At 40.6% G+C, this 26,757-nt stretch overlaps 1 protein-coding gene across 3 annotated transcripts in view; it reads left to right on the top strand.

Annotated features, from left to right (window-relative positions):
* Window positions 1-26,617, top strand: part of tmcc1a (transmembrane and coiled-coil domain family 1a) — a 49,295-nt gene extending 22,678 nt beyond the window's left edge. For all 3 annotated transcript variants that reach the window (XM_085393041.1, XM_085393039.1, XM_085393040.1), the window contains 4 exons: window positions 19,692-19,949; window positions 20,194-20,885; window positions 21,997-22,132; window positions 24,425-26,617. In XM_085393041.1, coding sequence (XP_085249167.1) covers window positions 19,692-19,949; window positions 20,194-20,885; window positions 21,997-22,132; window positions 24,425-24,739 — 1,401 coding nt within the window. In that variant the 3' untranslated portion in view covers window positions 24,740-26,617. The remainder of the gene's footprint in view (window positions 1-19,691; window positions 19,950-20,193; window positions 20,886-21,996; window positions 22,133-24,424) is intronic.
* The last annotated feature ends 140 nt before the right edge of the window (window positions 26,618-26,757 follow it).

The raw sequence follows: 26,757 nt of genomic DNA, 5'->3' as shown, positions 1-26,757 counted from the left end.
AACATTTTCTCAGGCTGGCAGGGACACTGTGAGCTTGTTGATAAATGTTTTCCTAACATGATATGACAGTGTTGTCTTGTCTGTCTTTCTCAGTCTCATCCTATCCATCCATTTTAGCCACTTGAAGGTCGCTGGGGGGCTGAAGCCTATCCCAGCTGTCACGGGGTGAAAGGTGGGGTACACCCTGGTCAGATCACCACTATATCATAGGGCCAACACACACAGATAGACAATTACACCAGTTTACTTAACATACATGTCTTTAGGCTATGGTAGGAATCCGGAGTACCCAGAGAGAACCGGGAACAGGGAGTACATGGAAACTCCACACAGAACAGCCCAGCTGGCTGGTGGATTTGAACCCAGACAGACCACCAGACCTTTGCTAATCTCTGCAGCACTGTCCCCATGTGCTCAGATAAATATTCAGTGGGGTTAAGGTCCAGTGTCCTTGATTTTCCTGGCTTTATTTAATTGTTACAACGCGTTGAGTCATGTTAGCCTTCATAATCATGTTGTATGAATCTTTCTCTAAAAAGATGGATGCACCCGGGGAATGTAGCATCTCTGAAGCACAGGTTGCTCTTTCTACTAATCAAATTGTCATTGATTGAGTCATGTAATCAGCTCCAGACTAAAACGCCCCAACAGTGATTCTTTATGTATTGATAGTATCATTGTCTCTCATTAAATCTACCAGTATCACCTTTTCCATTCAAACACTGTGAAATGCAGGCATGTTTTAGCATGAGGTTTTGCTATTTCTTTTTTTTTTTTTACTCTCCTGAGATATAGTTTAGAGATAGCTGCTCCTGCTCTGAGCTTCTTTTGTTGTTGAGTCTATAGTATCTAGTATATATAGCTTCTTCAATATGATAAGAGACAAATTGGTCTCTGACTAGCAGCCAGTGTAGGAATCCTAATATGGGAGATACGTGGTACATGATGAATCCATCTAGATGTCTGATGACTCTATAGTTTTTGGATGCATTGGTTGGAGGATGTGTTGCAATACCTGCCCACCAACTGCAGTATCTTAGGGTGGTGGGCAGCTCTGGGGACTGGTGCGAACTGAACTGTCTGCAACTTAGCGTCACAAAATAACAAACCTGAGGGTTGGTTGGAGATCCAAAAAGTCTCCATTACTGCTCTTTTAATAATGAAAGAGTTCATTCTTTTCTTTGTGGAGAATCTGGTCCTTCTGTAGTCTATAGGCCACATGTGCTAAAATCTGAGGGTGAATAATTATTGGCTTTTTAAATCTTTTAAGTTTTTAAACAGTGTTTTTATTCCTGATCTCCTAAAGATTCCATTTTTTAAAACACTGAGTGTTGTAGCCAGTTTCAGTGTGTTTTCTGTGGTCAGGTTGTTAATGATGTCTGGCAAAGAATAGATGTTTATGTAATAGCTTCATTTGGGCTCCCGGGTCACATTCAGCCTATTCAAGGAAGTCGCAAATGCACTGATTGAATAGAGGAAGTGACAGATTTTCGTCTATATGTGGATCTCTCTGTTTGTGGTCATATACGTCTTTTACTCTTTCTGTGCTGTCTTTCTTTTGAACCTTTCATTTAGTGCACCTGAAATTTGTAAGTGTTTAAAAATTCAAATTAAACTCCTATGTCTTTTTTTTCAAACATTTTATTACTGCTAAAACAAGTCTAACAATTATTTGTTTTCTGTTAATTAGCTTCTTAAATCAAAAGTAGTCATCAAAATTAAACTAATTGAAAAATCCATAGCAGCTACTCGCTTTCACACTTCAATTATGCATTTATGATTGGTAATTTTAACAGTTGCCCCTAATAGGACTGCTTTTTAGAAAGTGTTTGTTAAAAGCAATGACTTGTTAAAGAAGGGTTTGAGTTTTGTGTGTTGCTGTGGCAGTGTTTAAGAGAAAAGCAGAGGGGAGAAGTGTCGGTGGAAGGAACCGAACTTCACCTGGTCCCCCGAGGCTTGTTCTGTCCCTGCTACTTTAACATCCCCATCACTGCACTCCCATCGTCTCTCACCTCCTCAGGCTATTGGCTGTGTGTTGATGAAAGCGTTTTTGACCTTTGCATCAGGACAGAACAGCTCATCCTAGAACTATTTTAGTGACATTGAGTTTTTTTGAAATCGGCAAAAGACAAGCATGATGTCTCGCTTACCCAGAGTGCTGATGCAAATGAATGGTAAAGTCTTAACAAACCCCTGCCACAGCAGATTGCCCTTTAGTCACATAAAGACAGAAACAGAAGCAGGCAGTCAGACTCGTGTATAATCAAACAACTGAGTTTCGATTGACTTTTAGCAAAGAGAGAGAGCGCGTGTGTGTGTTTGTGTGTGTGTGGAGGCAGGGGAGAGCCACGGGGATGATGAAGCATGTGCTCTTAGTACACACTGGAGGTGATCTCATCTCAGCCTGTTCACTAACCACCAGCCTGTAGCAAATTTTGTTTTCAGGCTCTATCTGTGTGTTTGTGTGTGTGCTGTCAGTGCACCATCACGACTATGTGGTTGTTGACTGAAATTAGGATGCAGCATAAAGCAATCAGTTGGCAGCTTGTGATGTTGTTGACTTTCGGGCAGACACTGAAATTGTTCTCAAATGCTTCTGTCTTCCTTAACTTTCCCCTCCTAGCATTGTAGGGGAAAGTTTTCATTCCTGTCATCTCTCACTCTCACTCTTCTTTTTTTGCTTATCTATGAAAACAAAGTCTTCTCTTTTGTTCATGTAAGTGTGTAAATATTGCCTTGTCTACTTTTTCTGAGACCATTGAGTTCAACTAAAACATCAGTGATGTGTTTCTGTCGTGGTTGATTTAAATTCTATACTGTGGCTGATCATTGATCACCTAAGCAAACACTAATATCAACAGTGGATTTAATACAATGGATGCTCTGTTCTTTATCACATCTTGTTTTGAGCTCTCTCATTACTTGTATTACTTGCTTGCTGTGACTTTTGTGTGTCTGTGCAAGTATTTGATGTGTTTGCTCAAATAAGCATCCAATTTAGTCAAGTTCTTCACCACTACGAGACACCAGAACATTTTCAGTGCTTTACTTGGCTGATAAATGTAATTCTTTGGCAAGATATTTACCCATCTGGTGTTTTGGTGTTTCCAGAGATTGCAGTAAGGTCTCCCCCACTTCTTGACACTTTGGCAAATTTGGAGTCTATAAATACCTGCCAACCAGTAAGTGTTATGACATATCATACCCTATCCCACGTGGATGCTTTGTAAAGATTACTGGTAGAAGTAATGAAGTATGATTATTGTGAGAAGAATTTGTGTCCAATTTTTGCAGCACAGTATGAGGTAAGGTCACCATTTCAAATTTAGCCAAAGATATATTTAGAGATATTTCAAACTGTCATCTTGGACTGCCCAAAGTCATGCAATACACGTGTCCGTTTGCGGATGTGTGGGCAAATGTTCTACATTAATTTGATTTCTCCTTTTATGCAACTACCTGTAGTTCTCTATTTATCTTTCAGACTCTGAGATTTCTCCACTTGTGGGAAATCTCATGCGGTTTCCTCCAGCATCTAAAATTAAACCCGAAGTTTCCTTGCTGAACAAGCATGTGAATCTGCTACACTGCTTGTTACTCATGTGTCACACTTCCTCAGCAGCTTTTCTGACTTCACTGTTTTGATCTCCACACCCCCTTTACCTTGTCACTGTTTTCCTTGTTTCATGTCTTAGAGGCAGTCCTTCTTAAGCGCTCACTCTCTCAGGCTTCCTCTCATCTGTGTCCAGTGCTCAGACAGTGTAGCCAGTTACCCATCTCCATAGTAACAGGGTGATGTTCAAAGAGGTTTGCAGCAGCTTTGCTCAGCTGAATGCTTGCAGGTTTGCTGTCAGATCTCGCAGCCACCTCATCTGCTTGAGTAGTGCAATAACACCTTCCTAGAGGAGAGAGAAGTGCTTCCTAAAATTAGACTCCTGTGCAGTTTTCCAGATCTTCCAATCTAATGTTGTACACTATGTAAATAAGCACTTTCTTGTCATGTGGAATGGCATCATATCGCTTGTTCGCTTATTGCTTATGACTATTTCCTGTTTTCATTCTCTTTTAATGTAAAGTTGGAATTTGGCAGTTAGAATAAATTACTTGTATTAGGCAATTTACCAGACCCCAGCTGGAGTTCTTTACAGTAAATGTCTAACTCTAGAGTAGATTTCGTGCTTAGGCTTTAGTATGCAATGTGTGCATACATATGCACTGTGTGTGTGTGTGTGTGTGTGTGTGTGTGTGTGTGTGTGTTTCTGTGTTTTCCTTTGTGTGTGCTTGAACTCTACACCTCTCTGTTTGTGTTCCCTTTGAAGCATATCCTCAACCTGTTTAATTAAGCTCTTGAATATTCATGTAGTTGTACATATAGGCCAACGCCTTTTTTCCGGTCCTGCATGCTGTTAGTATTCACAACACTAGTCTGGCACTCATGCTCACAGCAAAGGTTAACAGTTAATGAATAAAAAGTCATTTTATGTGTGAAATTCTTGTTGAAACGTCCCTCCAGATGTTATGGTGTGAAAGGAAGAAAACAGGAAAGACCTCTGTGTTGAGCTGGGGTAGGGGAATGTTTGAAACACTGATGCAATGGTGTATGGGTAAAGGTCGATGTTGATCAGAAAGATGGATAGACTTTTGGAGAAAAGAAGAAAATCTCTGAGGTTCTTTTTTTTTCTCTCAGTTCCCTCTTAGTTTTCTAATCTGGGTCTGAATGAGGAAGAAGCCTGCTGTGCCTTCTTTGCCTATTCTATTAATAGACAACTGTCTGAACCAGTGTTAACCAAGTTCACTTTCAAGTGTGTCTGAATGATGTTATTTATCTATAACCCCCCCCCCCCCCAGAAATATATATTTATGCAATTTTTAAGGTTTCCATAATCTTGTGTGTTACTAGACCTCTTTGTCTCTTGTGAGAAAGACGCAGTTGAAAGTAGCTTTTGTTAGACCTCTTTATTAGAGCTTTTCCAAAGATGAATTGCATTTTTATGTTTAATTATGTGGTTGCTTGAGTACACCGCCACCCCCTCTTAAAATAATATGATTTAACTTTAACCATATTTAAAAAAAAAAAAAAAAAGGTTTAATTGGGTGTCTGTGCATGAGGTCGCGTGCATATATGTGCACATGTCAGCAAGAAGTCTCCGTGGGTCATCGTTTGTGTATTTATTTTGGTCCTGCAGCTGGTCCTTCCTCTTTGGCCTCGTGTGAGTATATGTGACACTAGTGTGGGCACGCATGTGTGTCTTTGTTGTTTTCTCAGCCGTTCCAAGGTTGCTACATACTTGGTCAGTCACTCGCTGAGAATATTTGGGTCAACCTTAACCTACATGTCTGTTCCCCGGACACCGTCCCCTGTCCCAGTCCATCTTTAGTTTGCACACTGCTTGCTTTCATTTATCCAGCTGCCAGTATTAGCTCTGAATTTGATTTCCTTCAGCTTGGTCGTCAAAATAAACTAGCTGCATCTATCTGATGAAGTGTTTTCTTTAGTTTTCTGCTCCTTATTCAGATAGACCAGCGGATTGTTTTCAAAGGGAAATTGCTCATTCTGAGAGATGGAGAGCAGAGAAACAGACTAAGAGAGGTCGTGCTCTGCATCCCTGCCACTCCCTGTGCAGTCTATATCATTCGCCTGACTCTGTTGAATTATGGATGAAACTATTTATCGCTGAGCTCAGCTCTGCTCCACTGACCCACTTGCACACACATTTCAAATCTGGTCAGAATCTCTCGGGAAATCTCATCATATTTTCCTTTTTACTAATAACCAGAGCCATTCCTCTCATTCTCATGTGTGTCAATTTGTAGCAATCCCAGGAATCTCCATTTTCTCACTGTCCACCTCTTACAAGGTCTCCCGTCTGTACTGGACATCACATCATTGAAATGAGTTGTGTTTTTTGTGTCAAGAGAGAGTTTATATTGAATTTGATTGTGGTTGCCTTTTCCTCCTCATTGATATAGACACATCTTTAATTTTCTGGCAATATCTCCTCTCTAGATCTCCTGTCTTGTAAATTAATATAGGCAATTACATTATTTCTACTTTCCATCTCCATGACATGTCCCTCCTTCATCTCTGTTCATATTATCAGCCAACAAGTCATCTGTGTGCTTTGATGTTACTCACTAATCAGAGCTGAATTGTGCTACAACAAAGGCCTGCACGTCTGTCAGCAGGACAAGTGATAGCGGAAGAATGCAATAAAAATACAACAAAACCTTGAGTTTATTGACAGGAAACCTGTCAGGAAATGAAATACCAGACAAAGCACTAACACAGGGGACAGCAGTCGACACACATCATGTAGCATCGTTGTGCTTTAGCTCCCCCTTGTGGATAATAAGCAATACTACTCATTGAGTAGTTGGTTGTGTAAATTTGTGAGATTCTCTTATAGTTTTATGTTTTGATCTCTTGATCTCAATAGCAGCAGAAACTAATTTATTAAACCAGGTATTATTTATTAAAATGTAGACCTATGTTGAATATGTCAGATAATACGGGGCATCAATCTTTAATGAGAGCAGGTAGAGTAGCAATGGCAGGAAAGGGGCAGACAGAGCTGTTATAAATTATGGTTGTATTGAATCACTTAAATGGAACTGGGCCATCATTAACTTAATAAATGGCACATGTAAGTAAAAAAAAAAAAAAGTTTAATTTTCACCAAAGAAACCCAAGCAGTGTATTTCCTGAGTCACAAAAATTATGTTTGTGTGACTCAGGATAATGCATGCATAACATGCACGCAAACGTATTGCTTGATTGCGTGCATATGTTGTGAAATTAGTCTCAGTACACAAGATACCCAGAGCCACCAAACTTTGTTTTTCAAGATAGTCTTAATCTGGAAACAAGAGAAGAAGATTTTCATTAGATTTAGCTGCCCTGTAACGACATGAGCTTCCTACTAGACAAGTGCCTCTACTCATTATCTGTCTTCCTGTTATGAAATCGGCTGCTTCTTAGTGGAGGCTTGCAAAACTTCTGAAACAGTACCCAGAGGCCAGACCATCCAATAAGTCTGCTTAAAAGTGAGTAGTGAGATTAACACAGAGGCAAAAAGTGAGAAGAGGCCAGACTAAATAATCCTCCAGGGCCAAAAAGCTGGGACTGCTTGTTCTGGATTCTTCATCTTCCTGCTTATGAATAGGCTGGCTGTGTTTGGGCTTACATACTGCCCCATGGTACCGAACATTGTGCAGCATCCTGCCAGACTAAGTCTGCATTTTGGGTCGGTGCCCTTTCTGTTCCACGTTGCATAACCAGGATGACTGAGTATAAACAGAAGCAGGGCCAATAAATGCCAGCTACCACCAATAGACCAACACCGTGTCTCCCCATGAACCCACTCTTATGTTTTCCTGCACGTATACGCACACTGCTTTCCTGTGTACACTTTGACACATCCATTACTCACATCACAGCATCACATCCACATTCAGACTTAGAAACTTAATGGAAAACCAAAAAAACAACAAAAAGGTTCAGGTGCTACAACATACAGGCCTTTTGAGGCTGTTACAATACAGATATTTAAGCCTTTTATGAAACTGTATGGCTGCTGTGTTGACATTAATGATGTCTACATGACTTCGAAACCATTGTGTGTAGTTCTGTACTGCAGTTTTTTGTTACATATTAGCTGAATAATAGACAGTTATTGGCTACGTCTGTACTAGGCTGATATCAGCCCGTGTAACGGCCTCACCCACTTTATGAGGCTATCATTACTGCAGGTAAATGGGCATGCCATGTATATGTAGTTTTCCACGGCCTCTGCAGTAGGCCCTGAACAAGTGTGCTGGCCTGTGACTATTTTTATAGTATTTGTTTAGCAAAAAGTAGCTCCAGTGAAAATAAGGTAAAGTATATCAGTAGTTCAGGAAAGCGACTGTATACATTTATCTACGCGTGAAACCCTTCTAATGATTTGATTGAACCCACATCTAAAATCTGGTAATACTTAAATTCATTCTGAACACATGATTACTTGTCAGATGTCGAATGTTTTGCATTCACAGTTGTCAGTTTCAGCACAGGACATGATAACAGATAATTGTTTGGGTTGTTGTTATGGACATTTCTTTCTTTTCCTTCCTGTTTGGCTCTTGTCGAAGCCAGGAATTGGCTGGCTATGAAGATGTTTCACACTCTTGGATGCCACCAGCTATAAATGTCCATGTGTATAAAGTGCTCAGGGGTTTATGTAACTGCTAATAGGGCCATTGATTATACTGGAGCCTAGACTAGTGAGAACTGGACAGCCAGAGTTGGAAAGAGGGCTTTTTGTTATGGGGGAAGGTATTGTTGAAGAAAGCCAGAGGCCCGAGTCATGGTTATCTCCTCTTTTAGGCTTGAATTACCATCAGTCTGTGCAGACAAACCTCTCACTCTTCTGCCTTTATGTAACTGCTCATCTCCTGCCACCAGACCATACTACACAACTTACTGTCACATGGAGCGAGCTGTGGTGTTACCCCTGCATAAAAAAACTAACAACTTTTGTTTAATTCTGCAGTTAGATGCAAAATTTCAGGACAAATGCATCTAACTTGTTGCTCCAGTTATAAAAGCTCAAGGTTAAGGTTTGGAAGGGTTTTGCATTGTATTGTTAATCTTTGCATAACTTTCTGTTTATAAAACTTAGAGAATTTATCCTTTCCCAAACCACAGTCCAGTTACATCAGACCCAGTCTCTTCTTTGTCTCTTCTGGATTTTTCCAGAACTTTTTTTTGGCTGTGGAGCACAGACCTGGCTTTAATTCAGCGCTAAGCTCTGTCCTCTGAACGACACTTTCCATTATTATGGCCCTGTGCGCTGGCTGAGTAAACACATCCACACGAGTTGTTTTCTGTGTCTTTGTGTGTGATGTCATCAGCTCACAACACTGTTAGTTCAAAACAGTATTTTTTTAAGAGAAAGAAAAATCCTTACTGTTAAACTCGTGTTTTTATTTTTTGATTAAAAATGTAAAAAAGGACAATACAGATACATTTTACCAAGTTAGAGTAACAGCGGAGATAATCAGACTTGAGCTTTAAGTGTCACCATAACAGGCGGTGTGGTTTATACCATCACAGTTGTTTTAGAGATAGTATAATATTTTTATATATTATATTCTCTGAAAGCGCATTTGAAACCTATACATTTTGCTGTTTAACTTAAAATATCTAATCACTTGGCAGCACTTCATTGCATTTTAGGGAGATAACCTGCTGAACTACAAAATGAGAACCAGAATAGAGAAGAATGGTAATTTAAGTTCATACAGGCTTACCAAAATTGGACAATAGAAGACTGCAAAAATAGCGTCTGGTCTGATGGGTCTCAATTTCTGCTGTGACATTTAGATGTTGAGGTTAGAATTTGGCGTAAACAACATGAAAGCATGGATCCATCCTGCCCTTTCAGTGGTACAGGGTGGCTGTGTAATTGCATGGGGGATATTTGCTAGTCACACTTTCAGTACCAGTTGAGCATAAACCACACAGCCTACCTGAGTAGGCTCAATTTAATAGAGCGCCTTTGGGATGTGAAGGCAGAGGGGGGTCCAGTGGCATACTGCACCTAATAAAGTGGCCGATGAATGTATGTTGATGACTTTATTACAGTGGTGGTGAGTTTCCTGCTGGTTTTGGCTAAAAACCAGTTAGAGGATGTCACAAATCAATCTATGTAGGAAAATCACTGATGTATCATAGTAGACTGAAGGTGTGTCATTGACTGGAAACGCATGCTTATTCTTTACTGACTTTAAACATCACCAGTTCAGCAGGTCTTTCCCCTTTTCTATATCTCTGCAATGCAGTTCTTTGTTATTTTTTTAACGTGAGTAATTGTACTGGGTCTAAATAAAACTTATTAATTCACATTCATTTCCAACTTTGCTCTTCAATGCACCATCCAGATGTCTCTTAGTGAACCTGATATATGCATATTAATCTTAACTCCTTAGTGGTAACCTAAAAAGTATTCGAACAAGTCAAAATAATATATAAATTATGTTTAATCTGACATCAAAATGTTAAGGATAAAGTTAAGGCTAAATATTCACCAATATGCAAAAGATGTATAATCTAAAATGAAGACAAAACTGTGTTTTGACACAAAATGGAATAAAATATTCTCTCTATTAGCTTTTGTGAGTTTCCTCTGAGTTTCAGTCAGCTTTGCTTTCAGTTTTTTCCCCCCAAAAAGCGATCCCATTGGTGCTTTATGGGATTTAGGTCAGGACTATGGGAAGGGGCATTTTAGAGCTTTTATTTTCTCCATGGTGAAATATTCTGTTACCACCTCTGTCACTTTCGTTTTTTCGCTTGATTTGGCTGATCCTTTGTTTAAGATTCAATCGAACATTTGTGATAAATACAGTTCAGCTAAAACAGTCACAGAAATGACTGTCAACTCTTTGTTTTATTACGTTTTAGTTGGTTTTCCCCTTGTAGCTTAAATTTTGGGTCATTCAACCATCTACTGCCTATCTGTGCAGAGTTAATCCTGGTTGTCTTTCTTATAGCTTATTCAGCATACTGCACTTTCTTTGAACCACTATTTGTTGATCCTGTTTCTAATCCTCTGTTAAATTAAATGGATCTTGTGATCTCTGAAGCAGTCCTTCCTGTTGTTGTTTTTTTTTTTTTGGGGGGGGGGGGAACTCATAATCATGAGTCCAGTTTGCTGCTGGTCTTCATTGCTCTGCTTGTGTTCCTTCTGTTATAAGTCAAGACCTCTGTTTTTGAACATTTTGACAATATACTGTGAAAAGTGGAAGATTAGGTTATTTTCTGGTCTGGTGAACAGAGTGGCCTTATTTTATAACACTATTTATTGCTTGATTCCTGAGCTCAGTGGGTTGTTTTTGCCCGTTTGTGGAGTTGTTTTTAATTAAATCCAGGGCACTTGTGGATGGAGATGGACAGAGTTAGTTGAAAAATCTGAACTTTTCCAAAAGAATTTTAATTTAAGAAGTAATGTTGTGCTTTTTACTTTAACAACCTGATTCATTAATTATTTACTTTTGGTGCCATTTTAATGTATTGTAAAGACATAATCCTTCTATTACTGTCTCAGTTAATGTGTAGCTACTAGTAATTAATTTCTGTCAATGTAAATAACACCTAAAGTGAGCCACAGCTGTTCTTTCTGTCCCCTAATTTTAGCCAGCTAATGTGGTGCTAATGAGGTATAGCTGCCTCTGAGGCTAGCGTCTCTATTTATTTCTGTTCCGGTGTCAGTCACTTGTCATGGCATGAGTGCACCACCACCTGTGATTTGTGTCATTGAAACTTTGCTATTTGTTGCATGTTGTTAATCCCACCAAAGTTTATGCTGAGTCACTGTGAAAGCTTGATCATTCCTGGATAGCCAAGAGTCGCTGAAGGCCATATTTGCCGTGCGAGAGAATTTGACTTCAGGCTGGAATGACACTGACAGTAGAGCAAAAAAATGTGTGCCATTTAATCACAACTGATGGGAAAACACCTGTCAGAAGTTCCAGTCATGGATTCCCCGAACAACTAAAGGGTTACGGTTAAGACGCCTCTAAGAAAATGTATCTGTACTTGTGCTCCCTGTAGTCTTGTTTTTAGAGGTTTTTACAAAGTGAGGATTCACCCATCTTTAAATTATTACTTTTTAAAGTTTGTTACTATTTGAAAAACTGCCAGGCTCAACTACTTAACTGGTAACTGGTAGTTAGCTGGTTAACATTTTACCCTAGTTAAAACTAGATTAACTGACAACACTACAGCAAACATTATTTGGTATTAGTAATCCAGATTTTTTAGCAAATCATTGTAAACTACTAAAGTAAGTTAATGCTAAGCCTTTGAGTGGGAGACCCCATTTCTTTGGGTAAAAGTTAAAGAGACGGTCAAAAGTATATACTGTTTGTCTGAATGGGAATTGTTGCCAGTAAAGGGAAAATATTATTATTCGTGGCTCTACAGATGTGCAGATATAGTTTAACCTATTTTTTCTATATTTACATTTTCCAATGTAAAGCCTTGGCTCAAATTTGAAACCACAGATTCTGCCATGTGTCCCTTTTATTCAGTACTGGGGTCAAACATACACATCTCACAGCGAGTTGGACTTGTTCTTATATAAGCACTCTTCTCCCTAATTCCTACCCGCTCTCTTCCGGTCCCCAAACCTCTCCTGCTTTCCCATTAAACCCTGTATTCGCGCTCCTGTTGCCCTGCTCCTCCTGTCGGCTTGGGCACAGAAGTCTTCAGTTGCCCTCGTCCTGCCATACCACTCCACACCATTCCCCCTACACCCACTACTTCCAGTGCTTTTTCTTTCTTTTTTTCTACCTAATTGTACACCACAGTTTCATCATGACGCGAAAGACTCTGAGGCTCATAAAAAGGTGTTTGTAGTATATTTGGATGCCAATTTGTGCTTTAATGCAGTGAAAATGATCAACCTGAACGCAAAATTACAACTGTGTGCCGTCTCAGTTCTTCTGGACTGTTTACTAACAAACACTGTTTTGCACTCTAATTATGGCCATCCTCTCTATAAATTACCAATACTCCACTGTTTTGTAGCACAGGGACCCAATTATAGGCTTATATTTTTTGAATTGCAGCCTTGCGATGATCATACAACTGTATAATGTCAGTCCTTTCTTGTTGTTTGATTTCTCCAACTTAAACTAGAATTATCCACGCATTAGTGCTTTTCTGCTGGACAGTTATTTTGTTCAGTGTGGGTTTTTTTCTTTTCTTTTTTGATCAGTAGAAGCATCTAGTCCAGTCTGTTACAGCGTGATCACTCAGTAAACTGATTGGCTGAGACAATCAAACTGTGATAATTAAAAGGAGGGAATGGAAAAGTTCTCTCTCCTTTTTTCTGCCTGAACTAGCTAATGTTTTGGAGCTGAACTGGCCTAGAAACTCAAACAGAAGAAAAGCCCCCCTCCCTCCCTTCATGAGGCTTTCTCACAACCCCTCTCTCTTTTGCGCCTTCTCTCACTCCGTCTCCCTCTCACTGACAGCTCCTGGTGGGATCTTTTTTTCTTCTGTGCTCCTTTTGCTCCCCTCACATCCGTTCTCTGGGTCTCTGCCTCTCTGCCGCTCTTTCCCCCCGTCTGCGGATTTTATGCCCGATGGATGCTTTGAACGCTTAACTTCGCAGTAAACTCTCCCTGCTTTTATCCCAGGCTACATCCAGCGCAGCGAGCCTTCGTATGATTAACATTCTCTGTACTGTCACCCACCCCCAAACATGCGTTAGATGGGCTCATTGGTCCAGAGGAGTCTTTCTTCTTCCACTAATGTACGCTCTCTGTGGGAGTCGTGCCTGTCGAAGTGCATTGGCTCTGCACAGGCTCTCTGTCTGAAGCGTGTGTTTGAACTCAAGCTTCGTCCATGGGCTTTGAGGAGCAGCAGCCCTGTGAACCAGCAGCAGAACATAATGTAGACTCTGCAGCTATCAGTAGTCATGGTACATTGCTGGAGTGACTGTGCATTTTATGGATTCTGGATATTCAATCAAGCCAGCAGTAATTCCTTGTCCAGTGGGGTCTTTGCAACTGTGGACTTTGAGTGAAGTGGACTTTGTTTGGAAGAAGTGTCCTGACTGATGTGTGCTGTGCCAGACCCAGGCTCCTCTCCTTTCCTTTCACTGTATTTTTTTCCCCGAGAGACACACAAACAAATAGAGAGACCAAACAAATATTCCACTCCAAGCTGCACGCATGCGTGTCCCACTCATGGAGGTCATCCTTAACCTGGTAACTGCTGACACCTCTCCACTTCCTACCCCCAACACCACAGTGAGTCTCCACATGTGTATATAGTGTGTGAGGTTGTTTGTTATGTTTGTAAAGACTGTTTACAGTCTTGTAAAGGTGTTTATAGCGATATGGTGCTTGCTTACATATCAGTTAAAGTAGGAGTGCTGTGTGCACTGTGTCTGTAATAAATAAAACACAGATGTCTTGCTCGAAAAAAGGATTTTGTCCTGAAGTGTTTTTGCAGTAGTGAAAATACTTTTTTTTTTTTTTTTTTTTTGCACTCTCCTTTCCTTAGTGTGTGCACTGATAGGCTTTGGCTGTATTATAGTGATTAGTAATGAAACTTTGTGGATTCAGCCATTCGCGAGTACATGTGTTGAGTAAACTGCCCCTTGTTCAGCATCACATGGAGTTTAGTAATTTTCCATATCCTGTGAATGGAGTTCATTGTTGCCACGCTGGATACACTTAAAGGAAACAACAAGTGGATTTTCATCAAATCATCAATTTCAACTGAAATCACAAGATGGTGATGCAGGGGAGCAGAAAGTAGGATTGGGGTTAAATGTGGCACATAGTAGTCCAATGCACAAATGTTTTATATTAAAATGACAATAAATAAATATTAAATGCAGCACCAGACTTTTTGGGCCCGTGAACGTTCCACTAAAGGCCTATTTCACACATAACCTACCGCAACTAACTAAGTGTTTGACCGTGTGTTTGCACACAGTGTCAAATGCTCAAACGCTCGTAAATTCAGATCTGTTAATAAAAGATCACTCAGTACTGTTAAGCTGTTACTTTGATGACTGTGTTCACTCTCTGATATCTACGCTGTACGGTTAAAGATCAGATCAACTAATCAGCAGTGTGAAGTTCAGACAGTCATGGATGACCGGCTTTGATGCAGGGTGTTTAATAAAGTCACAGAGATACGAGTCATATAAATGGAGAGGCGACAGCTGTGTAGTGCAAAATGAACAGAGCTGAAAGGGATAGCTAAAAATCCTCCCTCTTACAATAGTTCTCATCCTTCATGGATATTGGACTCTGTAGATAACATACTCAACTTACTGATATGACTTGAATTATAAGGGAGGCACCTTTTCCACACTTCAGGGAATATTATAATAGGGGGGGGTGTGGATCAGAGCAGATTTCTCAGAAACATGGAGTTGCAACGTCCTCGGAGTATCACTCTTGCATCTTGCCATTTGAAACTGCTGCTTCTCAAGAAACACAAACTAACAACACAGGAAGCCCACAGCTAGAATGCGGGGCTTAATGAATAACAAGGTACTGTACTTTTCACACTTTCACACACACACAAATAATGAAAACCTGAACTTGACAGCAAGAAACATAGAGCGTGGTATGGTCACTTAGGTGTTTCTTGCAAAAAGTACAACAGTGAGCTGTGCCGTGGTTGCGTTGCATTGTAATGTTTATATAAAATACCGTAAGTCTGTTGTATAAGCTATGACTCTCAAACATAACAAATGGGAAGATAATTTTGTTTCATTCTGAAACATTTACTATGACAAACATACATATTTAAACAGCAAGCTACAGTCAGGGTCAGTGTGGAGTTTTAAATTCCTCTGGCCTTGATCTGGTTAGGGTGTAGATATCATCAGCATGCGACAAGATCCTAAGACTGTGTCTATTTCCACTGTTTGTCCTCGAGAACATCCTGACTCTAGCTGTCCTCGATCTCACCTGAGTTAACTCACAAAACAACAAACACATTAAACTCAACTCAGAGGAGACAGACCTGATGTATCTGGTGTAGAAAGAAAGGAGAAGTGAAACATTTTGATCACAAAAAATAGGAAAGAGACGTATGACAGTCTAATTTCTGCTCGGTGACCTACATTGAACAAAATGGATTTTGGGGGCATGTGTCCTCTGCAGTTCAGAGAGAGTGAGATGGGTAGTACAAGATGTTCTTGTTGCATGTGTCTAATTATATGTGATGCACATCTAACACCATTAGCTTGGTAAATTCTTGCCTAAATGCCTATTTGTGTGAGGTTTACTTCGCAGGTCTCGGTGTTTAGGTTTAGCTCGGCTTTTCCCAGGCCTGTGGTCGATCCATGCTAAGTCAGTGGTGGCCTTTCATGGCTCTAACAAGCTTTACTGGATCCGAGGCTGTTACACACACCAACCTGTGGCCCCGGTTTGGGACATAGGTAGAGTAGGTTTTCTCTGAAGTATGTGTGTGTGTGTGTGCAAGGAGCTGAAGGGCAGGGGACAAGTCCATACAAACCCTTTGTTTGTCATTTTAACTGATAAAGTCTAATCACAGGGGGGTGCACACCACCCTGCTCCCCAAATTACCAACACACACACACAAAACGTCCCTAATTAGGCTGCACAGACTCCAGTGGTGCAGTGCGTGTCACTTCTTGCTTCAGTGGCTCAGCACATCGACATGTTTGGCTATGTTAATTGAGGGAAATTAGCCTGATCCTTCAGCTCATGATCTTTAATTTGTTGCATGATTAGTCACACTAAAAGTCAGACATTTGAAGATGACACTGATCGTACAGGCAATGCTGATTTGTTTAGTAACTGAAAGCCAGGGATGAAGCATTGCTTTGCTATGTGTGTGGTAACATTAGATCATATCTTGCAATGGCCAGTCTTTAGAGCCGGGAAGGCGCACAGCTGATCATTACTGCTTGAACTGGTTTCTTCGCTTTACCTAACAGAAGAAATGCGCTGATAGTAATTTGGGGGTTTTTTTGTTTTTTTTTTGGATCAGCACGTTGGTTTGGTGCCAGTGTGTACAGGTCACTAGGGCTTCTTATCACAATGTCTAAAATCTATCTGTGCTGCACTGCAGGGTCCTCCAGTACAAAGTATACTGCTTACTTGTCCTTTGCTCTCTTTATCTTTAGTAACTGGGCAGACATTTGATTATGCAGTTATTGTGTCACCTGGAAGAAAAAGGGGAAAACCAAATCAAGCGTGTGTGCTTCATTCATGCTCGCCCTTATAAGGTTATCAATACTGCTTTGTAACAGACCAGGTGCTCCTCTGAAACCTGTTCATTCGCTCTGTGCTTGCTCAGCAGGCTATTCCACTTCTCCAGCTCACTCGATCACCTTGGCTTGCTGTCAGGAAGCTTTAATAGTGATTAGACTTACTGTACGTACACAATGTGCCAGTTAAATGGACTCATAGATGTGTGTCTTTTTCTGATTAATGTTGCCACATAGTCATCAATACAATACACATCACCTTGATTTTAAATTCACTTGGTGAACAAGTTTAAATTGTTTTCTTGCTGGTAATTCTGACGAGTACTCAGAGGAATGTGCCCTGGGATGTGTGCGTGTGCGCGTGCTGTTGTAAAGAGATGTCTAACTAGTTTTTCTTCCCATTAAGTACTCCTCTATGACAGACAGTCCCAACTCTTAGTTTTTCCTGCACAGCCTCTTAAATTTCTGATCTCAAATATTTTTTACCCATTTCTGTCATTTGCAGCTGTCCACATGGAAAAGTCAAATTCCTTCTAGAAAAAGGTTTTTAGTCAGATGAGACAAAGATTGAGCTATTTAGTCACAGTGACAAGAGGCATGTTTGGAGGAGTAAAGATGAGGTTTTCAGACCTAAGAACACTTCCAAGCTCCTTAGACTACGATGACCTGGTTGACTGAGAACCTTCACAGACACATGGTGGTGGTGGTAGCATCAAGCTCTGAGGCTATTTTGCTGTCAGTGGTACCGGTACACATCACATCTTGAATGGTCTCCCAAAAGCCCCGACTTTGGGGCCAGGAAACCAACAAATTTAAATGAATCATTTCTGCTAAGAGTGGTCAAATATCCAGCTAAAAGGTTATTAATGACTACAAAAGGTGTCTGGTTGAGATGTACTTCCAAAGGATTTATAAACAAATATTAATGGGCATGTACATTTACTTTTGATCCTGTGTGTATATGTTTGACCTTGTGTAGATTAGGAAAAAAACAGAAATAATTATAAATAATTCTTGTTTTCTAAATCGATTAAAGATGTATGCTGTACAATCATTCCACCCTGGAAAAAGAACAGTTTAAAGAAATAATTAAAAGCCCAAAATTACTTTGACACTCATGCCCACAATGAGTGTATGTAAACGTTTTATCACAACTTTAGTGTGACCAACACTAAATTGTACTTACACACAGAGTAAATTATAACAGTTTCTTCCTGAGTGGGAAAAAAAATATGTAAAATCTGCACAGCGAATACTAACAAGAGTTTTAAAATGAATATAGTGGAAGCAAAACAACTGAGGTATCATGAAGCTGAAATTCTCGAAAACTCGTTTTAACAGTACTTGAGTAAAAAAATAGGTTAGAAAGTTACTACTTAATCGGCAACAACAAAGAACTGAACCAGATCAGTTGTTTCAAATAATCACAGACAAAGCTTTTGTGGCTTGATCTATTGTGAGGCTCCCAACTGTGTTTATTTTTGCAAATTCAGTCACGCGGTATAAGAAAAGGTCCCAGGTAATGCACTGCGCTCTCTTTGAAAGCTGCCAGAGGGATGATGTCATCTTCCTCAGAAAAGGGAGTGGAGAAGGGGGCGGAGCTTCAGGCGCTGCCAAGTACACTTGAGTTTCAGGTGTGCTTCAACTTTCACAACAAGTCGCCGGTAGAGCTGGAGCAGCTGGAGCTTACAGAGCGAAACTTCACTGAGTCGTTGTGGGGTTTTTATACAATTAAACTTTAACGAAATTTGAGCAGAACAGATGAAAAAGCACAGCTGGCTTTCACTGTGTGGACAATGCACTGGGAAAAAATCCTTCGTTTGACCAACGGAAAGGTGAGCGCCGCTTTTTTGCGCATGTTTTATTCGCTTTACTTTTTTTATTATTAAAGATAGTTTTTTTTTTCGGTGCTCCTTTTGGATTCTTGTTCAATGTTTACGAGGAAAGTGATTAATCGGGAGCTTTAGTTTCTCCCGGATGCGTTGTACTTTGCGTTGTTGACAATTGCATCTGTCATCCATTAGTCATGCCGCTCAGAATACAGGTGAGCCTCCGGTGTTTTGGTTTCTACCGGTTATGGTGTGGCAGTATGGGGGATTTGAGTAGTAAATACTCGGATGAATAACCAGTGCGTGTAAATCCCTTATGTGTGTGTGTGTAAGTTTGCTGTGCTTCCTGAGCCCCCATGGTGTGATGTGAGGTCCAGATGATTATTTTGTGTGAATACTAAGTGATGAGAAGAATATTTTCATCAGTCTCTCCCAAAGGTTTGGCAATGTTCTTCCCCTGAGGTGTTTGAGGAAATGAATCACACCAGCGACCTGTGATTGAAGGTGTTAGATTCATCATTGTCTCAGATAGGGTGGTCTAGTTTTAGAAAAATTGAGGAAACACAATTTAGATGGTGTTTGGATTTTGCGCGGATGTTTCGTGGTCTGTTGATAAAATCGGGTCATTTTGAAAAACAAAGAAGAAAAATCTGTGAAATTGCTTTAAACCCAAATCTAATATCCTGCTAGTCCTGTTTTGTTTTGGGGGTTTTTGGCTTCCAGAACAACGAAATCAGAGTCCAGGTTTTTCGAGTTGAGTTTTGTGTGGATGTGCTGAAAATGACAAAAGTTATTTTTCCTTAACTTTCATTTCTTTGCAAGTCCATGAATAAAAAAACCGCTTACTTGGCATCTTCCTCTTTAGTTAAACTGACCGCAAGTGACCTGTTCAACCCACTCAATTAGCCTCGTTCCAGTCTGCATGCTACAAAAATGCAGAAGTTTCCTTTTTTTTTTAACATGTCAGCAAAATGACCAAAAACTCATATATTGCAATTCATCCTTTTTCCTCCCTGCCTCACTCCCTTTTTTGTTTTCCTCGCAAATCCTTTGATTTCTTCCCTCACCCTTCACGTACTTGAATCTGTCTTTTTTTCCTCTTTCATCGCTTCAGATCGACCGGCTGGAAGTAAGTGGCCTGGGCCAGGCACCCCTGTCTGTTTCATGTGGGGCAGACAGTTCGTTCCAGGGGGGTGAGGATATCACCCCAGACCCTCACCGCACCAAGCAGGCCATCGCCCAGCTGCAACAGAAAATCCTCAAGCTCACAGAGCAGATTAAGATCGAGCAGACAGCCAGGGATGACAATGTTGCAGAGTACCTCAAACTGGCCAACAACGCCGACAAACAGCAGAGCACACGCATCAAACAGGTGAAACGAGGAATTATTGTTAGATTTTTTGTATTAAAGCCAGCACCTCATTGCCTTGTGCTTTTAGTAGGCTGGTGAGATTAGATCACAATTAGTGCATAAACACCAAACCTGTTTGATCAGTTTGTTTTACCTTGGCTTTTCCTCAGAGGCAGGGAGGGAACTTTCTAAATATATTTAAGTGGATAATTGCAGACTGATTTGCATTTCACTTACTAATAAATTCCTGTCCTGTGGCTGTCAGGTTTTTGAGAAAAAGAACCAGAAGTCAGCACAGACCATCCAGCAGCTGCAAAGGAAACTGGAGCACTACCACCGGAGGCTGCGAGAAGCGGAACACAACGGTATCCCACGCCAGCCCAAGGATGTTCTGCGGGACATGCAGCAGGGCCTGAAGGATGTCGGAGCCAAAGTCACAGGCTTCAGTGAGGGCGTGGTGGATAGTGTTAAGGGTGGCCTCTCCAGCTTCTCACAGGCTACCCACTCTGCTGCTGGTGCAGTCGTCTCCAAACCACGAGAGATCGCCTCCCTTATTCGCAACAAATTCGGGAGCGCTGATAACATCACTTCACTTAAAGACTCTCTGGATGACCCTTCAGTAGAAGAGGGTGTGACAAGTACTGGAGGACGTTCCCTGGGAAGCACTGGGCATCACTTCCAGTCCAGTCCGAAGTATGGTAGCGAGGATGACTGCTCTAGTGCTACATCAGGCTCAGTGGGGGCTAATAGCACAACAGGGGCCCCTGGGGGTCCCCCCAGTTCCAAGGGAAACACACTGGAGAGGAGCCAGAGTTCCAGCTTTGACATGCTGCTGCAGGAGGTGCAGGAGTTGAGAGATGGCCAGGCAAGGCTAGAGGAGAGCCTGGAAGGTTTGAAGAGCCACTATCAAAGAGACTACACAGTTGTTATGCAAGCACTGCAGGAAGAACGCTTCAGGTAAAGAGAAAAAGAACTAGAACTTGCCAGAATGTTTGTACCATACATGCCTGAGTGTGTAACGAGAAATCCCCGCGAATGTCAACAGTGCGTAATCAGGAATAACCTGCTATAGTTAGAAACACTTCTCTGGAACCATCTTAGTTATGCATATTGCTATTCATCATCGCAAGGTACACTTGGCCTGCTTGTGCATTAGAGAGATTTTACCAATATTAGCAGCATTAGCTCACAGTAGATAAGAAACCTTTTACCTACAGTTCATCAACATTAACATCAGAACAGCTCAAATTCTTTTATACTCATTCTCAAAGCAGCAGTTGGCATGTAAGCCGAGAACAGCACAAAAGTGCATGAGCTTTAAAACACAGGGCACAAGGACTGAGAACAGATCTAATGATCAGCTTGAATAGAAAAAGAAACATGTGCATTTTTCTTCCTAAAATGTCCAAGTTCAGAGTGATCTGTTTGACCTCTTAGATTAAAATTGCCAACAGAGACAAATGGCATCTAAGGAGCTATTTTCACCCTTCCCAGGGGAGGGAGTACTCCATCCAGAAACCAGTAATGCTGCTAAAAACTCCTCAGGAGCTGAATCCACCCATAACATATCTGCAGTTATTTCATAGCGGACATTTGTTAAGGAATCATTTCTAAACATTAAAAAAAGACAGGTAAAACTTATAAATCATGTGTCATCGCCCTACTTAGAGACTTTTTGCTGGATTTTATACCAACCTGTTAAAAGATCTTAAAAATAAGAAACAGTCAAGTTGACTCATGTCTATTCTTGTCCTTTGCTGTCCATCCAGCTTTATGTGCCTGCCAAAATAAACAACAGTATAGATTCATCGCCTCTTGTTGGGCACACATTCCATTGGCCAGTCTAATACTGCCGAGTCTCTTGTGATAGGCTAGTTGAATCAGCAGATGAGCAAGCATATCCTAATCTTGTCAGGGCGGGTCATCAGCTCAGTCAGGTGCCATGTGGCCAGATGCCCTCAGGGTCTATTCCTACTAATTCCTGCGTGCGTTTCTTTGTCTAAGCTAATTATGCCACAGACTCTCACATGTGTTCGTGTGTGCTTCTTTTACTTACGCATGCGTTCAGGTGTGAACGTCTGGAGGAGCAGCTCAACGATCTCACAGAACTTCACCAGAATGAGATCCTCAACCTTAAACAGGAGCTGGCCAGCATGGAGGAGAAGATCGCCTACCAGTCCTACGAAAGAGCCAGAGACATCCAGGTTTGTAGTTCAAGATAATGTCAGCAAGCACCAGCACCCATTTTTATCATGATAAGCAGTTTCATTTTCATTAACAGATATGCATGAGGAATGGTAGTGATTACACCAAAGTAATGATAGATAACAAAGCACTGCAAAACAACTGATAAATGCACACCAGTGACAACATCTCTCACTGTCACACAGATTTGTCTGAAGAGGCTTTTTAATTTGTCTATTAGAGAACCAAACTCTCTGCAAAAAACAATAAAACAAGGAGGAAAAATGTGAAACAAATGTAAAAGCAATGTAAATATAAAAAAAAGAGACCTAAATAAATTAAGGTGGGAGAAGGTAGATTGTAAACATGAAAAATGTCACTGTGTTGACAGTCGCTATTACAGTTATTAAAGGGCAGATGTCATTGTCACTGGAAGTTAAAAATGTTATCTTATCTGGTGACATTATGAGTTCATAGAGAAATGTGAGACAGGTTGTAGTGTATAGGTGTTTTTTTTTCATCGCAGTGCTTTTGTTTCACAACCATTTTTGTTATTAATGCCTCCATCATCGGCAAGTGACATGCCAGATTAATTTTATCAGAGGCCCTCGTGTGATTTTTAAAAATCAGCCGCCACGCCTGTTTTTTGTGCAATACATTCGGCCCAGACAGGCAAAGTCTGAGTTTTATTGGAGCAGCTGCAATCGGCAGCTACAGACCTGATTTCACTAAATCAGGCTGCCAATAATAAATGTTGAACAAAAAAATGTTCTGGCACACCTTTCTGATAGATTTAAACCTGTTTGTTCTATGACTGGGTCACCACACTGTGTACTGACACCAGCCCAAGTAAATTTGAATCTAAAATGCTGTCCAAAATGTAATTAGCTGAATTCCCCTAAATAGCAATTCACACTGAAATTATATTATTACAGGACCTCTGTGTGTGGCACAATACAGTAGATCATTTTTGGTGGATTTTTTTTTTTCGCTTTGAAATGACGAACATGACAAAATCATACCAGACTGAGATCACAGAAGGCCGCTGCAATTATTACATATTAATAGGGGTCCACTGTTATGTTAGTCCTGTGTGAATTGGGCTTTAAGAGTGTCAGCAGCTGCAGCAGAGTAATTACATTTTAGAATGCATTGAGCCTTATTATTACTGTTGCAGCACTGCATTTTATTCTGACCACTTATGGCTTGCACGCTTGACCTCCCAACGCTAAAATGGGCCTGTGTTGAAATAATGGAAGTGGCTGGCCACTCAACCTTCCTGTCTTAAGCACTAGTAAGCTAAAGAAAGCTGGTCAGACGAGACCTTATTGTGTCAGTTTTAAGTTAAACTGAAGTTTTGAGTCGTGCACAAACCCTCCATCAGTTAACTGCCTTATCTAAATGTCTGTGTTGACTCTGTACACAAGGAGATGAGTTCAAGGCCCTGGTCTGTCCATCAGCTTTGTTTTGGGGGGGGGGGGGTTCAAAACATTAACTATCCCTTGAAAATGTCTCACATTACTTGCATCCTTTCCTCTTGTCCATAAAGGCTAAGGTGTGTGTGTTTTGTCCCTGCATAAAACTTTTTTCACGCCTCATATTGCTCATTACAGCATTCCCTTCCTACACAGCAGGGGGTGGTAGAGAGCCATGAAATGTACTGTCAACAGCTACTTCAAACTCTAACAGAACCAGCAGTTACTTTATTTATAAAACACCTTTCATTGAAACAGGAGCCTGAGGTGCTTCACAGATGACTGAAATTTCAGTAACAGGATGTAATAAATGCTGTAATAAAAGCAATAAAACTAGATTAAAATCTAGATCAAATAACTAAAAAAAACAACAAAATATCATTAAGTAAAATTGCATAAGCAATATAAGTACAATAAAGCTAAGCTAATAAAATAGGATTACTGAAAAAGCAGATATAGTTAAATGAAGGAAATGTCTGAAAATCTCTGATGGGTAACATGTATCGATAATGTGCAGGATATTTAAGTGTTTTTGGATAACTTATCAATTACAGTTACAAACAAACATGATTAAGAACACTTCACACTGGTCTAATGTGGATCACATGAGTCTATTTAAAATAATCAAAAGTATAAAAGGCTGCACTCAGGCAAGTGAGAAGTTTTTATGTTTTTGTTCAGTGTTTTTCCACACATGAGAACAAAGGAAAGGCAAAATCATATCTGACTTTAAATCACAGTAAAACGATCAGTGTCTTGCTATTGTGCTTTGGATTAGTTTATGTTTATGAAACTGGTGACTAAGCTAAATGGATTTCCTCTCGTCGTCCTCTACAGGAGGCTTTGGAGGCCTGTCAAACCAGGATCTCTAAGATGGAGCTGCAGCAGCAGCAACAGCAGGTCGTCCAGTTGGAGGGGTTGGAAAATGCCACAGCCCGGACCCTCCTGGGAAAACTTATCAATGTGCTGCTGGCCCTAATGGCTGTCCTTCTGGTCTTTGTTTCAACTGTAGCCAACTGTGTGGTCCCTTTGATGAAGACGCGCTCACGCTCGCTCTCCACCCTCCTCCTCATCCTCCTGCTGGCCTTCTTGTGGAGAAACTGGGACGCTCTCTCGGGGTATACGCACCGTGCGCTGCAGCCCCCGGGATGACCAGATTACATTCAGCACATGTTGCTTTGGTGACAACAAGAAATGTAACTGTAGCTGCAGTCTGCAGTCGGTTCAGCTGAGCACATTTGGAAGCGGCCTGGATAAAGAGCAAGAAGTGTGAAGAAGAGTGAAGAAGAGAACATTCACATTTAGGAAGGACAAGACTGTTTACATTTTTAAAACGAACTTTTGTGTTGTTATCCCTCACAGAATGCAGTATTGTACTGTTTTTACCCTTAGAGTTTAATCAATTATAATGTTATTTCTAATAATATTATTTTATTTTCAATGTTATTTTATTCAGTACCATGTAGCATTACACTCCTCTCACTCTACACAAAGGGGAGTTTAGTCAGGAAACTGGGCTGGAGAGCTGCCACAAAGGCCCAGTCTAATTGTAGAGACATGCAAATGTGAGAATGTGGTTGATTGCCTTTAGGAAGAGAACTCTTACTTAGCTGTGATTAGTAGTTTTGAACCATGGCTGAAAAACCTTCCTGGAAGTTTCGCCTTTCTTGCTGTGATGAAATTTGTTCAGATAGAACATTTTGAAGGAATGAGTGTCATGCAGATGTACAATTTCTAATGGCAAAGATCGCTTTTACTTTTTTAAAGTTAAAAAAGAATTGAAAATAGGGAAGATAATGAATGGCACAAAGACTAGAGGGGGAAGCTGAGATGGTGTGCCCACCATAAAAACAGCACATGAATACTACAGAGAACATCTGGCTGCTGTCTAGCATCTGCCATATTTGTAACTTGTATACAGTGCTGCACGTTGTCATGAAGAAAATTACTTCCAAAGCAGATTTACTTTTAAAAGCGATGATAAAGGGCTGTTGTCCAAGTAAAATTAGGTTGCCAGGACAATTGGCCTCCCACCCCACCATTATGATGTGATCAAGTTAAGAAAGAAGGGGAGACCACTGGTGCTTTTCCAGTTCTGTCTCAGAACCATCATGAATACTGCTGCTTCAAATCTACAGTGCAAGTCATCTCCACTGCCATGCCAGTCAAATGCACATTGCCTGTATGTGACTTTATACTACTGACACAGTTTCCCTGCGTGTTATCTTTTCTTTCTTTTTTTTTTTTTTTAAATGTACCACCGTATCGCTATGTCAAGGTGTTATCACCCAGTGCCAAACTGAAGTTTGCCCAGGGATGCCTAAGCACCCAAAAGGTCCAAGCAGCTGTGGCTTCTTTCCATATATGTCATGAATGTCTTGCCAGATGCAACTTTTGTAAGGGGGAAAGTAATTCGCAATCTGAACATGACCTTGCCTCCAGATGCTCAGTAGTGTGTTTCTACACATTTTGCTTCCATGAGTAGAGCTTGGCATTCGGCCTCTCTTTTACTCTCACTTTCTAATCTAGTCAAGGACACTACAAGATGACCTAGCACGTTAACTAGTCTGCACTGTATTTAATGCCAAGAAGCTGATTTCCTAACAGACATTGTGATCATTTGAACTGTACAGCTGCACTTTAGCACACTGATAGACAGCATGTAGGTCAGGCCTTTGATAGAGACTACAAAGCTTGACACTCTCTGAGAAGTGAAGCGCTGATGCAGGTTGAAACTGCTGACATGCTTTTCTACAGGAAATAAAAAAAAAAACCAAGGAAATTCAGTGCATTTTTGTCAAAATGTGAGTAAACTTGTTTCCTCTCAAGTTGAACCGCAGTAGGCAGATTTATTGATCTGTCAGTGATGTGTAATCAAAGGTACAATAGACAAGTTGGGAGTGAGCTGACCTTTGACTTTAGTTTGTCCTTGCAGCAGCACCTCTGATCTTGGGTTGTGTGCTAAACCACTTCAGTGCCTTCTGATGTCCTTTTCTAAGTGTGGAATAAATAAAGTGCATTCCTGACTAATTTATGCACATTCCGTATTTCTTCAAAAGACATGTTTCCTTTTTGTTTATTTATTTTCTTGTGTGTCTGATGCTTCTTCGCAGTGTTGTAGTGGAAAGTGTGCTTTTAAAGTCATCTTGCAGATGCTTTTCCTGACCGCT

The sequence above is a fragment of the Rhamphochromis longiceps genome, linkage group LG20 (genome assembly GCF_057381845.1).
Source record: "Rhamphochromis longiceps isolate RC_006_pf linkage group LG20, R_longiceps_female_GT1.1, whole genome shotgun sequence".
Taxonomy (NCBI): domain Eukaryota; kingdom Metazoa; phylum Chordata; class Actinopteri; order Cichliformes; family Cichlidae; genus Rhamphochromis; species Rhamphochromis longiceps.
Note: the sequence above shows the minus strand (reverse complement) of the source record. Positions and strands in the feature narration are given on the sequence as shown.